This window comes from Scleropages formosus, chromosome 6, assembly GCF_900964775.1.
Source record: "Scleropages formosus chromosome 6, fSclFor1.1, whole genome shotgun sequence".
Taxonomy (NCBI): domain Eukaryota; kingdom Metazoa; phylum Chordata; class Actinopteri; order Osteoglossiformes; family Osteoglossidae; genus Scleropages; species Scleropages formosus.
This window is the reverse complement of record NC_041811.1, coordinates 9,846,220-9,867,114: the sequence shown is the minus strand read 5'-3', so window position 1 is coordinate 9,867,114 and position 20,895 is coordinate 9,846,220. Positions and strand designations below refer to the sequence as shown.

At 42.9% G+C, this 20,895-nt stretch overlaps 1 protein-coding gene across 5 annotated transcripts; it reads left to right on the top strand.

Moving 5' to 3' along the window:
- Nucleotides 1-1,556: 1,556 nt before the first annotated feature.
- Nucleotides 1,557-20,670, top strand: golga2 (golgin A2). Of its 5 annotated transcripts, none has more exons than XM_018732885.2 (27): nt 1,557-1,627; nt 3,907-4,029; nt 5,368-5,511; nt 5,846-5,898; nt 6,254-6,317; nt 6,693-6,755; nt 7,890-7,970; nt 9,367-9,405; nt 9,663-9,725; nt 10,098-10,191; nt 10,386-10,492; nt 10,747-10,805; nt 11,025-11,166; nt 11,320-11,409; nt 11,583-11,690; nt 12,165-12,252; nt 12,492-12,628; nt 12,857-13,075; nt 13,867-13,980; nt 14,285-14,509; nt 14,669-14,768; nt 14,856-14,944; nt 15,165-15,279; nt 15,498-15,674; nt 16,253-16,359; nt 16,495-16,663; nt 16,819-20,670. In XM_018732885.2, the coding sequence occupies exons 1-27, from the start codon at nt 1,580-1,582 to the stop codon at nt 17,091-17,093; spliced, it is 3,093 nt and encodes a 1,030-aa protein (XP_018588401.2). In that variant the 5' UTR covers nt 1,557-1,579; the 3' UTR covers nt 17,094-20,670. The 5 variants fall into 5 exon arrangements, with proteins under 5 accessions (XP_018588401.2, XP_018588400.2, XP_018588402.2 ...); XM_018732884.2 differs by having other exon boundaries at nt 15,135-15,279; XM_018732886.2 differs by lacking the exon at nt 5,368-5,511 and adding an exon at nt 4,876-4,956 and having other exon boundaries at nt 15,135-15,279.
- The last annotated feature ends 225 nt before the right edge of the window (nt 20,671-20,895 follow it).

The window sequence follows — 20,895 nt, the reverse complement described above, 5'->3', positions numbered from 1 at the left end:
TATGCCCTGTGTTGCCGGGTAGGCTCCGGTTTCCCGTGACCCCGTGAGGGACAAGCGGTTCTGAAAATGTGTGTGTGTGTGTGTGTGTGTGTGCTACTTAAGATGAATCACTCATTCATACACCAGTGAAACACGCCTTCTCTCTGTCACTCACAGACTATGAGTAACTTTTTAGAATCGCCAATCTACTTGAACAGCATGTCTTTATGATGTGTTTATTGATTTCCCAATATTAGGTATCCAGCTCACTAAGGCACCCAAGTCTTTTCTCTGTTTTCAGCAGCATGACTTGCTGTCTGTAAGGTGGGGTCTATGCGAAAAACTTTAATCCACTTATATGCAAATTTCTGTAGTCAGCCCCAGGTAAAACCAATGTGTACACAGCAGTTTGTTAAAAAGTGCTAAAATGTGACATAATAGCACTGCTGGTTCTTGTCAAAGTGATTTGCTATATAGCAGGTATCGAGCTTTAAACACACACAGTGGCTACCACCACTTGTCCTGGGCAGGGTCGCAGCAAACTGGAGCCCAACTCGGTAACACAGGGCCCAAGGCTGAGCGGTCACATCCCAGACAGAATGCCAGTCCACTGCCAGGCAGGATTTGAACCCCAGACCCACTACACAGCAAGCCCTGGCCAAGTCCACTGCACCCCTGACAGCCAGCTTTCATTGAGTTAAAATTACAAAGAAACAGCATAACTGAAAATTGTCTCAGTATTTAAGCATCCTAAATACCATGCTATATGGCCATTCTCCAGGTGACACTCCCTGATATCCCGTAATTTACTCACTCACTGTTTGGATAAATATTTGCCTCAGTATGGTTCCTGGATTTGTTCACTTACTCGGTTACATAATGACTATAATAACTGTACTGACTTTTATTGCTCTGTTTACTTTGAGGTGGCATGGTGGCAAAGCAAGTAGTGCTGCTGTCTCACAGCTGTTGGTGGTATGAGAGGAAATGGGTTTGATTCTCTGCTCGGTGTGTGTGGACTTTGCATGTTCTCTCTATGTCTGCATGGGTTTACTCTGGGTGCTCTGGTTTCCTCCCACAGTCCAAAGACATGCTGTTCAGATTCCCTATAGTGTGTGAGTGACAGAGAGTGTGTTCCACAGATGTATGGATGAATGACCCATTGTAAGTGGTGTATCTAGCAGTGTAAGTCACCTTGAGTGAATAAGGTGTGTGGGCTCATAACACTACATAGTTCATTGTAATCTGCTTTGTAGAAAGTGTCTGATAATGAAGTAACGTTCAGCAGCTTTTTTTTTACTGGAGAAATTAGTCATTAATGCTATAGGAAAAATGTAAATTCTTAATGGGAAAAAAAGAGTTCGCCCTTTTGAGAGACTTGGACCATTGCTCATGTTTTTCTACGTTAGCATTGTTATATTTCTTCGGTTCTGTTAAATTAAAGACACTAGCTCATTGTGGTGTATACCGTACACTCCTATCGCTTACAGAACCGATTTTCACGCACGCGTACGGAACTCGTGCTTTGTGATCCTGATGACTTTCCGTAGCCAATCTGATTTGATGACGTGGTGCCGTTTGCCGTCCCGGACGACACAGAATGGCAGACCAGAGTAGGCAGACTAAACTCGCAGCGGCCAAGAAAAAGGTATGAAACATTGTTTTTCCGCCGTTGGGAATATTTAACTTAGTTGCTTTTATATAATTATGCTTTGAGTTAAGATGTCGCAGATTCCTAACATGTGACGAATGCTTTGAGTTCCACGTCTTCTGACTGTCCGTCGTTCGTTTGTTCGGGTAGGCGGCGACCGCTTTCCGGCCAAGATATAGTAAGAAACATCGGGGATTAGATTAGGCCTACGGCATGACCGCTTTGTTCACGAAACAGGAGGAGAAAATGTTTTTATAACTGTTTTGAGATAATGGTTTCGGTGACTGTGCTGTTATCGCGTTCTCGAATTTTGTACAAGTGGCAGTTTGAGTTTACACAGTCACTCAGTGCGGGAGAGGAGCGGTCAGAGGCGGGCGACGTGGCGTTTTGGTTGAATATAATTCCCTCAGAAATACTGAAACCTAATTTCTTCGGTGCTCTGGTTGTGTCCACCGCTGTGTCGGTGTTGGAGATGATGATCATTTCGCTGAGAGTGTTCTCGCAGTGTCACTCAGTGTGAGACAGAAATACTGCATGAATTTCAATGACGGGCTATTTCTAGTATATGTGCGCGTTCAAACGCTCTGGTCGTAACATTGTTGACCAGCAGCTTCAAAGTGAATTTGTCAACCACAGACAGGACTGTGACACATTGACATCTCTGTAAGGCAAGCCCCTCTCTCTGTTTATTAGCCCATACCTCTCCTCCCATTATCTCTTGGAAGCCGGAAGTGCGTCTGTGTTTGTGTTTTGTGTCTCTCCTCCTGTGGTTAAGGTCTCAGTGGGCACTTCCGTGGCGATGGGGTATTTTAAATAGGGGAGGTTTCCGCCGTTGCCATTTCTCCTGGCTTTTCCATAGTCCTTGTTTGGTACCTGAAAGCTATGAACCAGCAGTGATGGATGTGTGTGTGTTTCTGTTGCACGTTTGATCCTCAGCGCAGGTTTATTTTAAACGGTATTTGATGCTTGCCGTTGGCCGCTTCAACTTGAATTTGAGAAGAGGTCAGTGTTGTCCGTCCTAAGGATTTGCCAAAAACTATATTCAAGTTACACAGCACCTTCACGTGGTGTTTGTGACCGGTGGTGTGAAAAATCATTGGAATATGGTGAGAAAATCTTCAAATCTTCACTTCACTCTTGGGAGTCATGTTTTTCTCCAGCTGAGTTAGGGACTGCTGTCCTTGAGGAATATTGGCATTATTTTTATTGACATGTTAAAGCATGCTGTGTGGTGAATGAGGCCACTCCTGGTATTGATCCCACAGACTGGTTGAGGCACACTGTATTAGCCAGAAGATCATTATTCCAGCTGTTGCCACCAGCAACCTGGTGATTTTAAGTCCAAAGATATGCTTTCAAGTCAGTTGGTAACTCTAAATTGCCCGTTGTCTGTCTGTGTGTGTGTGTGTGTGTGTGTGTGTGTGTGTGTGTGTGTGTGTGTGTGTGTGTGTTGCACGGGTGGGACACACTGTAAGTAGTAGCGTTCTCAGTTACGCTGGGTGAAAAGGTGTGGGTTGATATTACAACGTAGTGTTCACTGGAAGTTTCTTTGGAGGAAAGCTTAATGAATAAATGTATGTTGCTTCTAAGATTCCTTATTGCATGCAGTTTGATTTGGGTATTATTTCAAATTTGGAGAAACATGACAGTTTAACTGTAACCTCTACAGAATTTGCCTATTCTTTAAGCTGTTTGATTAATTCACATACAAAGTATCTCATTCATTGAGTTTTGTTATGCAGAAGGATTATGGGGGGCTAGAGCAGGCTGAATATTGTTTTGATGTTGTGTTCCACTACCAGTCCAGTAGACCGGGTTTTTTGTTTTGCTTTTTAAGTTCCCTTCTGAATACAAGTCCATGTAGTAGTAATACATTCATGGCATTCTACATTCTCTCTGGTTCACTCTCCTCACGGTATCGTCTGTGAAATGAATGCAGCTTCATCGTAGCTGGTTCTGAAAGCAAAGTGAAACTCGATCTGAAAGCTTCTACCAAGAGTCTTTCTCTATTTAAGTGCTGGGCCTGCGCTTGCTGTAGATTATTGTTGGGTTGTTTTCAAACCATAAGACCACTCTTATACCTTTTTGTTTGGTGCTTCAGAATTCAGACATAACTGACAGCTATTCTCAGTGGGGATTTTTGTATTTCTGTCTTTTGCAGTGGTTCTGCTGACAGAGCTAGGCTACTCGCTTTCTGTGTTTCTTTACTGAAGTTTGTGTGGTTCTAATCCCCCCTATATCTTTGCACCCACTTCCTTTTCACTGTCCCATATCAGCTGAAGGAGTTTCAGCAGAAGAGCAGCCCTCCACCTGGGGTCACAGGATCCAAGAAGAAGAAGAAGCAAAAGGCAGAGAGTCGCACAGACACACCAACAGAGGAGAGGCGCTCCCCTGACAATGTGAGTACCTTCTCCGCTACAGATCAGAGGGACCCAGATGTTGACCTTACGGTGCCGGTTTTAATAGGTCACACTGGAAGCTTTAGTGCTTCTTTCCATGACAGGCACAGCCATGTGTGTTTAATGGTTTTTTTTTTTTTTTTTTTTGTCTGATGTGTTCTGAGTTCAGATGAAATTTATTTTAATAATTAAAATCCTTTCCTGGTTAATATACTCTAAATGTTTGTTGTTGAGCATAATACAGTCATAGCAAATTGTTTATGCCCCCCTGCTGAAAATTAAGATTGGCAAAATTGTTTCTGTGATGCCCTGTTTATTTGGGGGGGAAAAAAAATGTACGCTGAAATTGCATAAGGTCATTCTTTGTGCAGCGATGTTAAAAACTGGTTTTGTAGTTTGAGGCAGGATAACATTGTCTTTGTGCTGCAGTTACAACACATTCCATAAGTATAAGCTTCCTTTTCTGGTTGATGATGATGGACAAACATTAGTTTCTTTGAAACCTCTGTTACATTTAGTATGTCAACAAACCTTAAAGATGTCTTTAGGTTCTCTTCATTTTAACAAATGGATTGTTCCATAGGCGCTGAAGGAGGAAGGAATTGATTGCATCTGGATTACATTACTGAGTAGATGTATAGAATTTTCTTTAAACCAGTGCTGACTTTGTACCTCTTCTTCCCAAATGCTGAAGCAGTGTACTCATGCCTGATGCCTTAATGATCCCCACCCTTGCACTATTACTGTCTTTTCTGTGGTCCTCCCCAAGTGCTTGATCGTTCCTTCACTTACTCACCTGCTTGGTTATGTTCTCTCCTGGTCTTCCACCTCCTCCTCTCCTTGTAGATTCAGAACCTTCTGAAAGTTCTGGTGTCTGATCATAGTCTCATTAATGGAGTCACTCTGCCTCCATTTGTTAACAGTCAGGTGAGCTTCCTGCCCCTTCTGTCTTTCTCTTTGACTGCATGCTCTTGGATGTCTTGACAGCTCATTTATGTTTATGTATTTTTTTGTTAAACTCCTCTCATACCCAATGGAAACAGAACCCATGGTTTAACTTCGCAATTGCTCAGTATTCCACGGATACCAGATCCCAGCCACTGCATTAACCCAGTCTGTCCCTCACACATGGTTTTTTTGCTGGGCAGGAAATAGATTTTGTGTTGCTGCTGCTGCTTTTTTGTTTGACTGGAATCATTGCAATGCCAGTGTGGCAGAAGCCTTTAATGTTGTTTTTGAGTTTGCGTTTGTCTTGGTCTGTGAGATATGTGTGTGTGTCTGCGTGCTTTTACCCCAATCTGTCAGTGCGTTACTGTGCATTGCTGTGTGTTGTACCAGGCTCTCAGCGATGGGGAGGGCCGGGGGTCCCCGGATGTCCCTCCTGCTGACACTTTGTGTGGAGAGCCCACCCACGCCCCACCCATGTCTAACCCTGCTAATACTGCTAACTCTGATACCACCAGTGATGATGCTACAGCCCAGGTTCGTTTGTATGCATGTGTCTCTGTTCCCTTTCTGGTAAACCTCCATTGTCATTGCTGCTAATATCTCACATGAATGTCTATCATTTGTCCAGCTTCAAGAATCATTAAAAGTTAAAAAGGTAAAAGATTGTACAGAGGATTTACTTTGTGAATGGTTTTTTTTTGCCCTACTGAGCTCCATGTCTCCATGGGTTGTTTTTTTTTTTTTTTTTTTTTTTTTTTTTTCCCCCCCACCCATTGTTAGCATGCTTTCTCTTAAATTAATATAACGTTCTCTCAGAATGTTTTCATATTGATTTTGAATGCTCACATGAAATGTTCTCCTCTGTTAGCGGAATTCCATCCAGGATGCAAACTGCAGTGAAAACTCACTGGAAGATGATAGGTAAGTGTCAGTGTCCATTTGGCCCTGGTCTGGCCTATTGGCCCTTTGGACAGTTCCATCTCACTCAGTACAGAAACCTTACTACCATGTCCTTTGGCAGCCATATGTGATGGACTGCTGCCAAACCAGACATCTGCTCTGCATCTGATTATGATGCCATAATACACATGGGGCAACAGGTGGTGCAGTGGGAACTGGTCTTGTGACCCATAGGTTGCAGTGTCCACTCCCAGTTATGAAACTTGCACAGTAAAGGGCAGCTTCCATTTCTGTTTTGCTGTTTGCATGAATGAGGTGAAAATCTGTGTGTAATTTTGAGTAAGGAGTTGTTCTAATGAAATACACTTGTCTACAGGCCTCTGTCATCCACAGAAAGTCTGCGTCAACTCTCCCAGCAGCTCAATGGCCTGCTTTCTGAGGTAGGCCTTCTCTTCAGCCTGTCTCATTCTTCCTTTCTGTACAGGGTGTTTAATTTTTGCATAATGCCTTTTTCAAGAGGTTCTCCAGTACGCCAAACAATTTGAGAAATCAAGTGTTTGTGCGGGTAATTGTAAAATAGTAGATAATGGTAAGCTCTTTGGGTTCTCACATGTAATTTACATAAAATTGCATGGTTTGGTGGGGGAAAGCATGCACAAAGAGGAAGTAAACAGTATTTTTGTTGCTGTCCTTACATACCCAAGGGTTTGCTAAGTCACTTCATCCTGCTGCTGCTTGCTTTCATGCAATAGCTGTATGTAAATCTATTTGTGTGTGCACTTGTGCCTCCTACTTATATTGGTTATTGTTGACAGTCACCATCATCCTATGTGAACGGGGACAGTTCCGTGACATCCACCAGTGAAAAGCAACTTGAGGTATGATGCAGGAAACATTGCTTTTGTGTTGCCTCTGTGGACCAGTGAAGTGAGCTTCTGTGGTTTGTTTTTCCCAAGTTTTCTGTTTTAAAGGTTGTGGTCTGTTAGGTGAATAAGAGGAATGTAGGAGGAGCCTGTTCAATTATGTGATCTGGGGCAGTGGTCAATCACCCCACTATAGTTTCCTTAATTACATTTCTGCTGTCCCAGTGTAGAGAACGCTGCCCATATGGTCATGACTTGCCGTTAGCAGGATGGACCTCTGTACCCTCTCTCCCTTGTTTTAGCTTCTTCTGCCATACTTTTGTATGTTCAGTGCTGACAGTAAAAGTTGTGAGGTTTTATTCTGAGTAATAGTGAATAATGTTGTCCAGATATATTTCTAGGAAGTTGTCCATGCTCCACCCCCAAACATATGGCATCATTTAAAGTCAAATAATGTCCTATGTAAGCTGCAGTAGGATTCAGCATTGTAGCATATATAATTTGCCATACACCTAATGTGGACAAAAATAAATGGATGGATTGTCAGAAGATATGCATTTTCTGGACTCTTCAGTTTGCATAAAGTTGGCATAGTATATATTTTTGTTTTGTCTACATATTTAATCATTACCAAATAACTATTCATTCCCCTTCGGAATGCAGTTCCATATGTTTCTTTTATTGGCGCACTGGTGTAATTGAAATTTTACTGTATGCTGCTCTTTCACTAGAAAGTAGCTCTAGAACCTACAGGGCTGTGCCCCTTGGACACGAACAGCTCACCCTACTCTGGGTGGTGGGACAATTTAGATCCCATTTGATTAACGGTAGCTTGATCAGCCATTTTGCCCAATGCAATTCCACTTTTTCCCCAGGCCTGAAACATAGGTCTGAGCAGCATGGTAATTGGACCTGAATTATACTCCCTCTCCACTGCCTGACCATCTTTACAAGAGTAGCTAGTAACTTGGACCTCAGTGATTCTTCTTGTTCCATGTCCTTATGTTTTTTTTTTTTTTTTTTTTTTTTTTTTTTTTTTTTTTTTAAAATATTTTCTAAATAAATTCCTTCTGTCCTTTCCCATCCCTTACTCTGTACTGCCTTCCTCCTGTGTATCTCTTCATTCTTCTCTGCATGCCCGCACGTCAGGCTCGAAACCAGGAGCTGGCAGCTGCCCTCGACTCCAGCCGTCTAACAAACTCTCAGCTCAGTGCAAAGCTAGAACAGTTGGTAAGAGTGTGTGTCTGTGTGTCGCATGTTGTCGAGGCACATGGCAATGACTGCACTGCTGTCTGTGGCAATGTGCGAATGTCCCTTTGTATTTTTTTCACCCCACCTACCATGGCTTGTTTGTACTCAGTAACTCCACATGGCCCAGGTGCACACACAACTCCTGCACACATTTAAATGTGTATTACATTGTATATACTTTATGTCTGGCAGTACAGTGTGTTTGTTTACAAATCATTCTTAAAACATGTGAGCGATGCATCGTGTTATGACCGGACGGCTACGACGTTGCTCTTTGATAGGAATTATTCAGTCCATTATATATTTATGGGACCACCATCATACATGCGGGCTGTCGCTGCCTGAAACAACGTAAAGCGGCACATACCTGTACACGCATACACGGTTGTAGTCAAGCTCCAGCTGAGATGCGCTTGTTAAAGTGATGGCGTCCATGGATTGCTTGTTGACAGGCATGCCTTTCTCAGATTGCACACAGGTCAATCACACTTGAATGCCTCTTTTTGTTTTTTGTCCCCCCCCCAACCCTGACCTTTCTACATTTACTCTAGAGCTTTGCTCAGAAGCTTAACAATAGCTGAAATGACAAGAGACCCCTGTGGAAGGCTACATGAATAGTCTGTGTTTTTAACCTAACCTAGAATCATGATGGAGGATCTTTCACGCTCTGCTCTTAGTTGCATGTCGAGGTGTGTGTCTATATGTTGCTTCTGTCAGTGCCTAACAGACATTTAGAACAGTTTCTTCAGCTATGTTTTCCCTTCAGTAGGTTTGAGAAAGAGTTTATACAGCCAAGAACAGGTTGTTGATTGTTGAAATGATTGTTCAACAGGTTAGGTTGGATTGACAGTGGGTTCAGTCTGCATTATTTGACCTTTTGTACAGTGCCAGTGAAGTGTCTACACTTGTTGAAATGCTTTTTTGCATTTGGTGAGCGAGTTTGAGGAAATGAATTGTCTTCCCAGCTCTTCTGCAGCATTTTCTGGAGAAGGATGACCCTTATGGGTTGCTGTACTTTTGTTCTCTCTAGTTCTCCCCATGCAAGTGTTACCCAAGGTCCCAGTTAAGTCCTCATACTTTTCACTGGTACTGTACATAGGATACATTAATGTTGTATTTCACAGAAGGTCTTGCAAGTGATGATAGTGGAATAACAGTCCATACCTGTTGGTTATACTGCTGCTGTTAGATTAATTCAGCATCATCTGTTTATGAAAGTATTGAAAGTAACCCTTGTGTCTAGGTCTACTTGCTTTAGTTTTCGTGCCCAATTAGAACAGATGCAGAATGTTGTGGTGAGTGTGGTTCAGAATTCAGATTGCTGCAAAACTGATTTTAGTTCACCCTGTGTCACCTAATATTTCTCACATGACAGATGCAGCAGTCCCAGGAGCTTTCAGAGCAGCTGCAGAAGGTGAGCCATCATTCATCAGATTTTGCAAAAATGGGTTGGGGACGTAGGACCTCACTCAGCACAGACATTTTGCTTGTGTGTTCAGCACCAAGAAATGACTACATTCTGCCCACTGTTCATTTTATGGAAATGTTTGTTCCTTCTACTCTTATTCACATTTAATAAGAACATTGCTTTCTCCTCTCATTATGCAATAGCATAGCAAGTGTATGCTTTAAAGATGGTGTCACATTGTTTGCATTTTCTTCTTTATCAAGGAACGAAAGGAATTTGAACAGAAGTTTGTCAAGGAACAAGGAGCAATGCGAGAACAGCTGCAAGTACGTAGCATGTTGGAACAGCAGGAAATGTAAACTTAAGTATGTAAAACTGATGGACTAACTTAATTAGTACAAACTCGTCTCATCCAGTTGGATAAATTTAGCATTCATTGTAACCTAAGTCTCTAATTTTTTGAGAAATTATTTGACCTTGGTGCCTGCAAAGCATTTGGTGAAGCAACATATGTTTATGGCAAGTTCACAGATTACCAAAGTTCACTTCCTAGTAGCTGCAGCAGTATGTCTCTTTCATGTTGAACTGTTATCAAAATAAATTCGTATTGGTAAGAATTTTAGTAGGCCATGAGTGAACGTGACAAATCCCTCTGCCCAACCCCATGTGTTAACTGATCTCTTCTTGCTCACTGACAGGTCCACATCCAGACCATCGGTATCCTGGTGTCAGAGAAGTCTGAGCTGCAGACTGCCTTGTCTTACACACAGCAGGCCGCCAGGCAGAAGACTGGTGCGGCCCTTTTTAACCCATTCATGCTACATTTAGCAAGCTCGTGTTTGCCACATATATATATTTGTGTGTGTATACCTGTTAGTTGCCTTAATCCAAAACTTCTTTTATAGTGTTTTGACTCACTTGACTAAATAAGATTGTCCGGTTTTGTATAGTAGGAATGATCGCTGATTGGTTTTTCTTCTTTCCAGTGGAGGCAGAAGAATTGAGCAACCGATTGCAGGCAAGCAAGCAGAGGGTGTCGGAGCTTGAGAGAACCCTTTCATCTGTGTCTACACAGCAGAAGCAGTTTGAGAAGGTATTATGTGGTTTGCTCTCTTGCTTTTGTGAAATCTGCTTTTGTTCATTCTTAGTTGGGCATTACCTTGAAGAAAAGGATCTATAAACAAAGTCAGTCATGTTATATTGCCTTTCATAAGGGTACTTCTGGGTACGTAAGAAGCACTTCTCTCACGGCCAGTTTGGTTATGGCTTACATCCCTGGGCACTGTGGTGCTGGTTGCTTTGTTGGTGCCACATTAAGTTTTTCTGAAATTTTTTTTACTCTACTAGCACAATAAAGAACTGGAAAAGGAGAGAGACAGCCTCAGACTTGAAGTGTACAGATTCAAGTAAGTAAGCAGTTGACAAATTAAATTGATCTCTCACATCTTTCTCCATCAAACTGTTTGCTTTTTAACTTCTTTGTTTTGAATGTCTTATTGTTGTGATGTCTATCTGCTCATTGGTTTCTGTTTTGGTGATTCCTTCTGTTTCCTGCTTGATTGCTCAGCAGGTCTTTGTCTGTTTTTCCTGTCTGAGCCTTAATACCCATCCCCTGTATCCCACAGTCAGGCCAATGAGGAGGTCAAGCAACAGAGCTCTGAAGTGTCTGAACAGCTGAAGCTACGAATGAATGAGAATTCAGCCATGCGACTTGAATTGGAGGAACTGCGAAAGAGGCTAGAGATGGCTGACCTCATGATACAACAGGTGGGAGCACCTCACTTCCTGCCCCTTTTTCTAATTGTTTATGTGCTTGTCCCTTAGCTTCAGCAAACCGCATGGCCCATGTGCTTTGACCAGCTCATAAGCAATAAGTTCTGTCTGTTAAATCTTATATTTATGCTACCCCATTGCTGTCAGTTCTCCAGCCAGTCTGGACCACCCAGCTCTGACCAGCAGGTGCAGATGCTCATAGAGGAAAAGCTTCAGATGGAATCTCATGCAGCACAGGTGCGTGTGGCTCATATGTGCAAGATCCTGCACAGTATGTTTAAGAATGATTCTTTCAAGTGTTTGACCATGCGGCAGTGAAATGGGTCATGTTGACTTAAGAGCAATATTTGTGTATGTGGTTTTTTTTTTTTTTTTTTTTGCCCTTTGTTAACTCAGTCTTTGTGCCATAGCTGCTTGAGTCTGTTGCACAACTGCAGAGGGAAAGGGACCAGTATGCCATACAGATCCAGGAGGAAGGCCTCGTGTGGAAGGACAAAACAGAGCAGCTGCTCTCTCAGGTACCACCTTCTTTGTTCTGATCTCATCCAGGTTCAGTGTCCGTCTGGCTCCCACCTAAAAAATCTTTTGATAAGGGATTCCTTACAAAAATACTTTTCTCAAGTGTGAGGTAATTTCACACCATACTTTTTGAAGACTGTTATAACTTTTTTAGATAACAGAATGGAAGGAAAGTCATTAATGTTAAATTTTTTTTAACATGTGATTGTTTTGCACATGAGGGGGCACAGTGGTGTGGCAGGTTTAACTGGGTCCTGCTCTCTGGTGGGTCTGGGGTTCGAGTCCCACCTGGGGTGCCCTGTGGCGGACTGGTGTCCCGTCCTGGGTGTGTCCCCTCCCCCTCCAGCCTTATGCCCTGTATTGCTGGGTTAGGCTCCGGTTCACCACAGCCTCGTCTGGGACAAGCGGTTTCAGACTGTGTGTGTGTTTTGCCTATCCTTTGCTTTACATTTTCTTGTTAAATACTTCCACAGGTGACACTGCTGTCAGAGGAGAGAGACAGGCTTTCAGTACAGATCCAGGAACTGGAGTCTCAGGTTACAGATTTGAAGACCTCTGCAGGTAGTCATGTACTGAGTTAATCCTTGACTGTATACAAGTTTAGTCAACCCTTCTATGGGTTCTGTATGGTGCAGGCATGCATAAATTGATGTTGACACCGTCATGATTTCATAAAGACTGAGCTAGTGCTCTTGTTCGTACTTATTATTCAGCCATTTATTTGGTTCAGTAATGCTTCCAAATTTAAATCTGCAAGACAGGTATATTCTTATTCACAATACAGTGTGCTGTCTGTTTAGCTATAGTGTCCCTGGAAGCAGAGCCCCAGGACCCAGCACAGTCTGCAGGGCCCTCAGATACTGAGCTGGCTCTCCAAGAGACCGTGTGTTCTTTGCAGCAGGAAAAGGAGGCACTCAGCTCACAGTACCAGGCACAGGTAAGGATTCAACATGTTAAGGTTTCATTTACCTCCCTATAGGAGTTGTGGTACTGCAGAACAACCAATTTCTAACTGGATAGAACTATAAAATTAGGTGCTTGTCTGTGTAAATGGTTTCCCTTGATATTTTGTAAATAAAGTGGGTACTCCTCTATTGGGCGTTGGCTGACTCATTTGTTGTTGATTCCTGGTATTCTGGCCCTGATCCTGTTCCTTCTGGCCCAGGTACATGACAATGAACAACTAAGCCGACTTTGCCAAGAGCAGGAGGCGAGGTTGTTAGAGCTGGAGCGTGAGGCAGAACGCCGGGCAGAAGAAGTAGAGGACCGCCGGCGAATCTTGGAGGATGTACAGAGTGACAAGGCTACTCTGAGCCGTGCACTCACACAGAACCGGGAGCTGAAGGAACAGCTGGCTGAGCTGCAGAATGGCTTTGTCAAATTGGTGAGCAGTATGCCTCGAGTGCATCGCAGATGTTAACATGAATTGTTGTGGCTAACATCACTGCATCTCCCACCCCCATGTTAAAATACCCTGCACTTCATCTCTGATCGGTCTAGTTTACGTTTATATTTATTCATTCAGCAGACACTTTTCTCCAAAGTGACTTCCAATGGGTACTATGTAGTGTTACCAGCCCACACACCTTATTCACCAAGGTGACTTACACTGCTAGATACGCTACTTAGAGGGGGTCACTCATCCATACATCAGTGAAGCACACTCTGTGTCACTCACGCACTATGGGGGAAACCTGAACAGCAGTGAGAGGAAACCAGAGCACCCAGTGGAAACCCACACAGACACGGGAGAACATGCAAACTCCACACAGACTGAGAGGGGATTGAACCCACGTTCTCTCGCACCACCCTGGTGCTGAGAGACAGCAGCGCTTCTTGCTGTGCCACTATGCCACCCATTCAAAGTTTAAAGTTACTGGTTGAATTTTACTTACATTTGAAACTGGGTTGCCCAATGATAATCCAAATCCCACTCTGACACCAAATACAGAATCCCAGAGGATACTTCTGACTTTTGTCAAGAATATCTCTATGACTAGAAGCACTTTTTGCCATGTTACTTAACATGTACAGTGGAATGTACAACACTGTTATATTAGTCTCTAAATTGGCATTTTATTTCAACCATTAATTGCTTCTTGATTAAATTTTGCTCTGTAAGCGGATGTAAACCAGTGTCCTTGACTTCAGCCATACTTCCATTTTTCTTGGCAGACTAATGAGAACATGGAGCTTACAAGTGGGCTACAGTCAGAGCAGCATGTGAAGAAGGAGCTAGCTCGTAAGATGGGTGAACTACAGGAGGATCTGCACCATGTCAAAGAGCAGGTGAGAAAGTCCCAATGGACTTTTGGCCATGACAGGTGATCTTTCAGTAGCACACAATCACAAGGGATTAGAACTTGGACAGTACGCAAGGCCACTGTCTAGCCCCCTTGTTCTCTCCTCTTTTGTTTTGTTTCACTTGCAAACTAGTGCTTTCTGACCTTTTTTTTGTATGGAAGAATGCTGTTGGCATCCCCTTTAGTCTAGATGTAATGTATCAGAAACCCTACCATCATTCCTGCCCTTACAGAAGGAAAAGGTGTGCGTGCGTGCGTGTTCAGTGCATCTGCCCCTCACTCCCTCACAGTTGGAGGCAAAGGCTCAGGAAGTGCAAGCAGTGCTTGAGCAACGTGACCAGTACTTGGCCCACCTCCAGCAGTACACGACAGGTTACCAGCAGTTGGCAGTCGAACGTGAGGACTTCCATCGGCGCCTTCTTCAACAGACGCAGCTAATGGACCGGCTGCAGCATGATGAGGTGCAGAGCAAAGTGCAGCTAGACCTCAGCCGCAAGCAGCTGGAGGAAGCCCAGGTGAGCCTACGGTCACTGTGTTTTTAAAGCTTATTTGTGATAATGAAGTGTCCAGATATGTAACGCTGACAAGTTAGAAACATTCAGATTTCATGTAACATTACATGATGCTGAAAACTATTTTTCCTGTGCTCTTTAATGGTATGGTGGCAACTGCAGGCAAAGCTGAACCAGCTAGCCAAGGACAATGAAGACCTGAAAGCAGAGGTGCGAGAGCTGCTTAACAACACAGACCTGTTTGTACAATCCAGGGAACAAGGTATGCTTGATGCACGGTGCGGTGATACTAGGATAGGTTTATTTGTGCTATTAGTCCAACAGTGCATCAATTATCTTCTCCATCCAGGTGATGGGCTAGAGAGTCAGTCCTTCCAAAAGAACTTTCAAAAGTCATCCATCACCATTCCAGAGGACTTTGAAAGCAAAGAAGACATGGTAAGATGGGGGTAATGAAATTTAATGGAGTGGGGACCAAAATAATGCTTGTGAGCATCAACTCAAGGTTTGAATTCTGCTGTATGCGCTTCCCTTTGCCCTCCATGGCCTTGCATCAGTAAGCTGGATATCAAGAGCTTTAGGCTGAGAAGAACCATGGGGAGAAATTATATTCTCCTTCCCATTTCAGGAACAGTTCCTGATCTCTACCCTCTCCCAGCTGGAGGCCCAGAGGGATGAAACTCATCAGAGGCTGGAGGAGGAGCAACGGCTACACAAGGCAGCGCTCCAACAGCTGGCAGCATTGAGCAAGGAGCACCAGCACCACATCTCAGGTGAGGGTGCACATACAGGTGAAATGCTTGCATGGATAATCTGCCAATAGTTAAAGTTGGTGATGGGGCTCAGTAAAAACCAGAAGAGATACAACCCTCCAGGACTGGAGTCTAACATCCTTAATCCACAGCAGGAGCTAAATGATCTCTCTGCTTTTTATGAATTTTTGTCCCATCGGTTCCTCATTGCCTCTCATCGTGTATCCTTCACCTACCAGACTCAGCCCCCGGTGGGGCTGGTGTGCCCATGGAAGTGCATGAGGCTCTGCACGCAGCCATGGAAAAGCTGCAAGTACGCTTCACAGCGCTGATGCAGGAGAAAGCTGACCTGCGTGAGAGGGTGGAGGAGCTGGAGCACCGGTGCATCCAGCTGTCTGGGGAGACGGATACCATTGGTGAGCATGGCTTTAATATCATTTCACTAGCTCAGTAACTTTTGTACTTAACCACTTGGTGTAGTGTTAGTGTCATTCATAAACTTTAACTTAAGGACTGTGCTTTAGCATTGTACTAAACTTAAAATAGTTCAGTAAAGTATCTTCTAAATTAAATTTAACTGTTCGAATATAAAATTTTAATTGCCCTGGAAAGATGGATATGCTGTGCTCTGTAGAAGCAGCCATGTTTGACAAAATCTGAGGTATTTATTTCACTCACATTAAATAATTGTTCCAAGGAGGTTACATTTATTTTGTGCTTGGGGTGCTTGTTTAATACAGTTTAACCTCAGTGGATTCATCAAAATATACAGCTCTAAGGTGGAAGAATGTAACATGCCATAAATTATATTGTATAAGTACAAAAGGGAGGTATCTTGTCTAACCTGCTGAGGATGATACCCTAAAAGCATTTGAACTTTTAGTCACAAAACTAGTCTCCTCTGAATTTTACCTGCAGCCTTAACGTATTAAAAAGGAAATGAAGGTTGTAGGTTATCCTTGCACATTTCTAACTTCTCACTGCATGTGTGCAGGAGAGTACATTGCCCTTTACCAGAACCAAAGAGCCATCATGAAGCAGAAGCACATGGAGAAGGAGCAGTACATTAACATGCTGGCTAAAGACAAGGAGGAGATGAAGGTACTCTCTTCTGTTGTCACTGAAAAGACCTCTGAAAATGGCTTTTGTTGGAAGTGAAGCTCTAATGGAGGGATGTTGGAAATGAAAGTGTGAAGCAGGACCTCCGTTTTTCTCCCTCTTATGCACTCCCCACAGGCCAAGCTGGCAGAACTGCAGGAGCTAGTACTACGGCTGGTGAGCGAGAGGAACGATTGGCACAGCCGCTACATCGGTGCCACCAACAACCCTGACCTGCTGCCTGGAGGCACTGAACCAGGCCTTCCAGCCCAGAGGCGTATGGAGCTTAATGCCGTTGATGGGCCAGGTATACTATCTGTGCTTATGTTGTCATTGACTGAACTCAACTTGGAATTGAAGATACTTCTCTGTTATCTTTAGTTGAATTTGATTAGTTATTTTATGTTGAAGATCATGGTAGACTCCGGTTCATTGTCGCCGTTCTTTCTTTCGCATACGCAGAGACCATAAACATGAACACAGCGATGGACCTAGCTTCATGTCATGGACCCTTGTCAAAACTGGATACACAGCAGGACCCCCAGCGGGTACTAGAGAACCAGGAGGCACGGTTGCTCAGGCCCCGTGAGGATGGCACAGCCAGGCAAATCATGCAGCTGTTGCAGGAGATTCAGAACCCACAGGCCCGGCCTGCGCCCTTCCTGGGCGAGAACCCATGCATCCCGTTCTTTTACCGAGCTGATGAGCACGATGAGGTCAAGATCCTGGTGATTTGAGAACACCAGTCTACATATGGTACCTCACGAAGGCATACTTCAGGAACCTTACCTTTTTGTCCACCCTGTTGCAAGTCCTAACCCCCCCCCCCCCCCCTCCCCACAAAGGAACAGACCCTCTGCTCTGTTCCATTTTTATTTTGTTTTAGTGTAAGACAGGCTCATGAGTGATTCTGAAGCACTGTAAGGTGAAGGAGCATTTAAAGGCTGGATGACATATCCTCAAATGACAACAACCACATGCTATCCCCAAAAATAATTGTGAATTGTATTGCCACAGAGTAGACCGCAGAGTTATATGGTGTTGCTGGAACGCAGATGGTTCCAATGAAGTCGAGTCCATATTTTGGGTCCCTCACTCAAACCCCTTCTTGCCCAACTCAGCAGAGTACTCAAAGGTGGGCCATGGGAAATGCATCTTGGTCCATTGTGCATTTTAAGGGAGTTTTGCAATGTGAACTGGGGTTTTTGTGCGGGTGGCTATGTCCCCACCCTTCTACTCCTCCATCCTTACCTGGTGGGAATCTACTTGTGCCTGTACTGCATAAATACTGTTAAGTTGAAAAGCACTTTGTACTTTATTAGAGGGTCTTGCTCATTGATTTCTGGGCAGGAAAAACTAACATAGTATAGACAAAGCAGAATGTCCATTTCCCTGTCATGATGTGAGACTCCCTGTTGATTTTTTTCCCCAACCCTTTATTGATGCCTATGAGGGTAGCATGTGTACACATTCTGGAGCGGAGTGGTTTTTTGGTGGCAGATCAAGGTGGGCAGTCAACAGTGTGCTTATAAGCCTTGGTTATGCTGCTGTAGCCCTGCCCATAGTGAAGCTCCAGAGCCGGAGGACATTCCAGCAAGACATACTATCCCTTGTTACTGGACAAAAAAAAAAACTGGATTTTTAAGGTATGTATGGCAAAAAAAGTTTTCTTCCCTCCCCAGTTGTGTGGAAGTATTGTATCTGACCAGACTGCAAGGTGGGATGCTTAGAAAGGAGAAACAGATTTTGGTCAAAGTAAGTTTTTAAGGAATTGCGAATGGCAATTTTGGATTGTTTAATAAACTGTATGCAGATGTCACACCTGAGGTCCGTGGAATAGTTTTGCTTGTGGTGAGATTTCCAAATTCATGGCTGTTGAATGCGTACGCTTGTTACGAAAGAGCACTTTCCTTTTGATTTAGTTTATATTTCATATCCTCATAAATCTGTGCTCAAGATAAGGGTTATATTTTTGCATCTACTCCACTTAACTACACAAACATGTTTGATGTGATGAGTATTACTCTTGAAATCCAGCAAAAATAAAGGCCATGAGGTAGACTATTAAAGTGCTCTAGATTATTTTCTGACTTACCCAAAAAGGCATATCTGCACAAGTGAGGAGCCTTGCTGTACGCATATTATTTATCATTAACTTCTGAATTTTACAAGGCTGTGGTGCAGTCATATTTGATGTGCATATACACTCCCTGCGTATACAAAATTATTGCTTTTCCACGTGTTCATGCACATTTCCGAGTGAGTCGTGTTGGCAGGAGATGCCCATCTTCTGGCTCTAATTCTCTACTGTAGATAAGGTCACACAGTAGAGCAGTTGTCAGTATTGGCCCAAGTATGGGAGGAGAGGGTACATGACTACTAATGAAGGATCAAGTGACATGGATGTTAGTTGCAAACTTATGTCCAGCTGAAAGACACGCCTGCACCATGTAGTGACAGTTCCTCTTATAACAGGGTCCCCATGGTAATGACCTTAGACCTGCTGAGCTGTAGTATGAGTAACCATTCCACTCCCCCCATATCCCCTCCCAGTTAGTTTTATGTAGCATTAGTTCAGCATTAACTGCACATCTTGTATTCTGGACAAAGTAGCTGAACTTGTGATGTTTCACAGTGCAACACCAGATTGCTGCTTAAATGTATGACCCATTTGGAAAGTGCACCCAGCTTGAAACTGGACAGTCTCCGATGTGTAGGAATGCAGATTTGCAGTTCTGTATTTTGTGCAAAGATGAAATGCCAGTGTTGGTCTCAGTGATGCCAGAGTGGGGTATAGTGAGGGAACCTCGAGGGTGTTCACGGGGTGTGTTGAGAAGGTCTGCTGTAGCAGCTGCATGTTGTACCACAAAGTCAGAATGGCTTCACTGCTGAAGGGCCTGAGTGAATTTGAGGTGACCTTTCACTTTTTAAGCACTGGGTCCTTAGCATATTTTTGGTGTGGGGGGCTATTAATCTTTCTTTCTCCCCCTCCACCTGAGAGTTTTCAACAAGATTAAAGATCTTCACATGTAATCTGTTGCTTGAATGGGTCTATAAATCCATTTTAGGTATAATCAGGTGGCCAGTCGTGAAAAATTAAAGTGAAGGATGATCCTTTCTTGTAAAGCAAATGTGTAAATACTCCAAATGTAACATATTGTATATTTAAGCGAGTTGGTTTTGCAGAAAATGTGGAAGAGGATGCGTCGCTGCTTTCGGCCTCAGGCCCAGTTATTGTTAATCTGTACATTAAATACATTGTGGTGTTGTGGGCATGAGAAGTTAAGGGATCCCATCATTTAATACAGAATTTAACTAAATAAAATCTATATTTATTTGGAGTAATTATCTAATCACTAGAAAATTAACTTCTGAAACACTATGAAGGGGTTACAAAATATTCAGCTGTATATTTCTGATGTGATTCATCCTGTATTTTTCTCTTATGAATAAAACTGAGCTAAAGTAAACATTTTAATAATGTTTATTGCCTGATACACCTGCTTGGTGTAGGTATAACCAGTTTGCGCTGTGGTCCTCTAATATATAATGAATTGGTGTTTATTCATAAAAAATAATTTGAAAACTGAAATTGGTACACATACTTTATTTCTTGACAAAGCACAGCTCTGCTAGACAGGTTCTCTCAACCAATAGCAATTAAGATACAGAAGATGTCACAGCAGCATCGGACTCCCAGTTGCCCTTCCTCCCAATACCTGTCTTTCTATTCGTTAAACAGTATCAGTATGTATAACAACACATTGCTTGGGAATAAGTCCCACATTTTATATACCATGTTCATTTGTCCATATTTTTATCATACATTTAAGTTTACATTTATTCAATCACTTAATTTAATACTCATTAATCTTACATATTGACTAACTTCTAAACAGTGGAAGCACAATTCCCATAGGTGTACCACAAAAATATGTAACACATTTAAGATATGTCCATGAAGAACTATTTACTTATAAATTATTCTTTGTAGGTGTTGCAGTGGAACGGAGGGGACTGTTGTGGCGGAGTAGTTGGATACTCGTCAGTTAGGAATGGTTAAGAAAACCGTAAATATTACAATTTTAAATTCACTTGTCACAGTTGTGCAAATGTAGGAAAGTTATCATGCCCAACATCAACAATTACCAATGGGTTCATAGTACAACGATCACACAGAGACAAATACACTGGTACAAAGATTTTGACTCACTTTCTCTGAATGTGGATGAATCAAGGGTGGAGTATAACAAAGGATTACAATGAACCTATGCATAGAGCAACACTTTTTAAAAAAAAAAAAAAAAAAAAAAATTATACCATCCAGCCCCTAATCCACTGAGAGGAGAAAGGAATAATGAAGATCTCTCAATACCAAGGTAGGGTGAATTTTTTTGTTGCCTTTTTAACCTGCTGTCTAAGGATCAACTGTTGAGCAACAATGCTGCCTGCATGAACTAAGAACACATTTCAAGCCTTCTTTTCTTCTAGGAATGGCTAAAATTGTTTGGTGTGCAGTCAAGCCTCCCAGTCATTTTA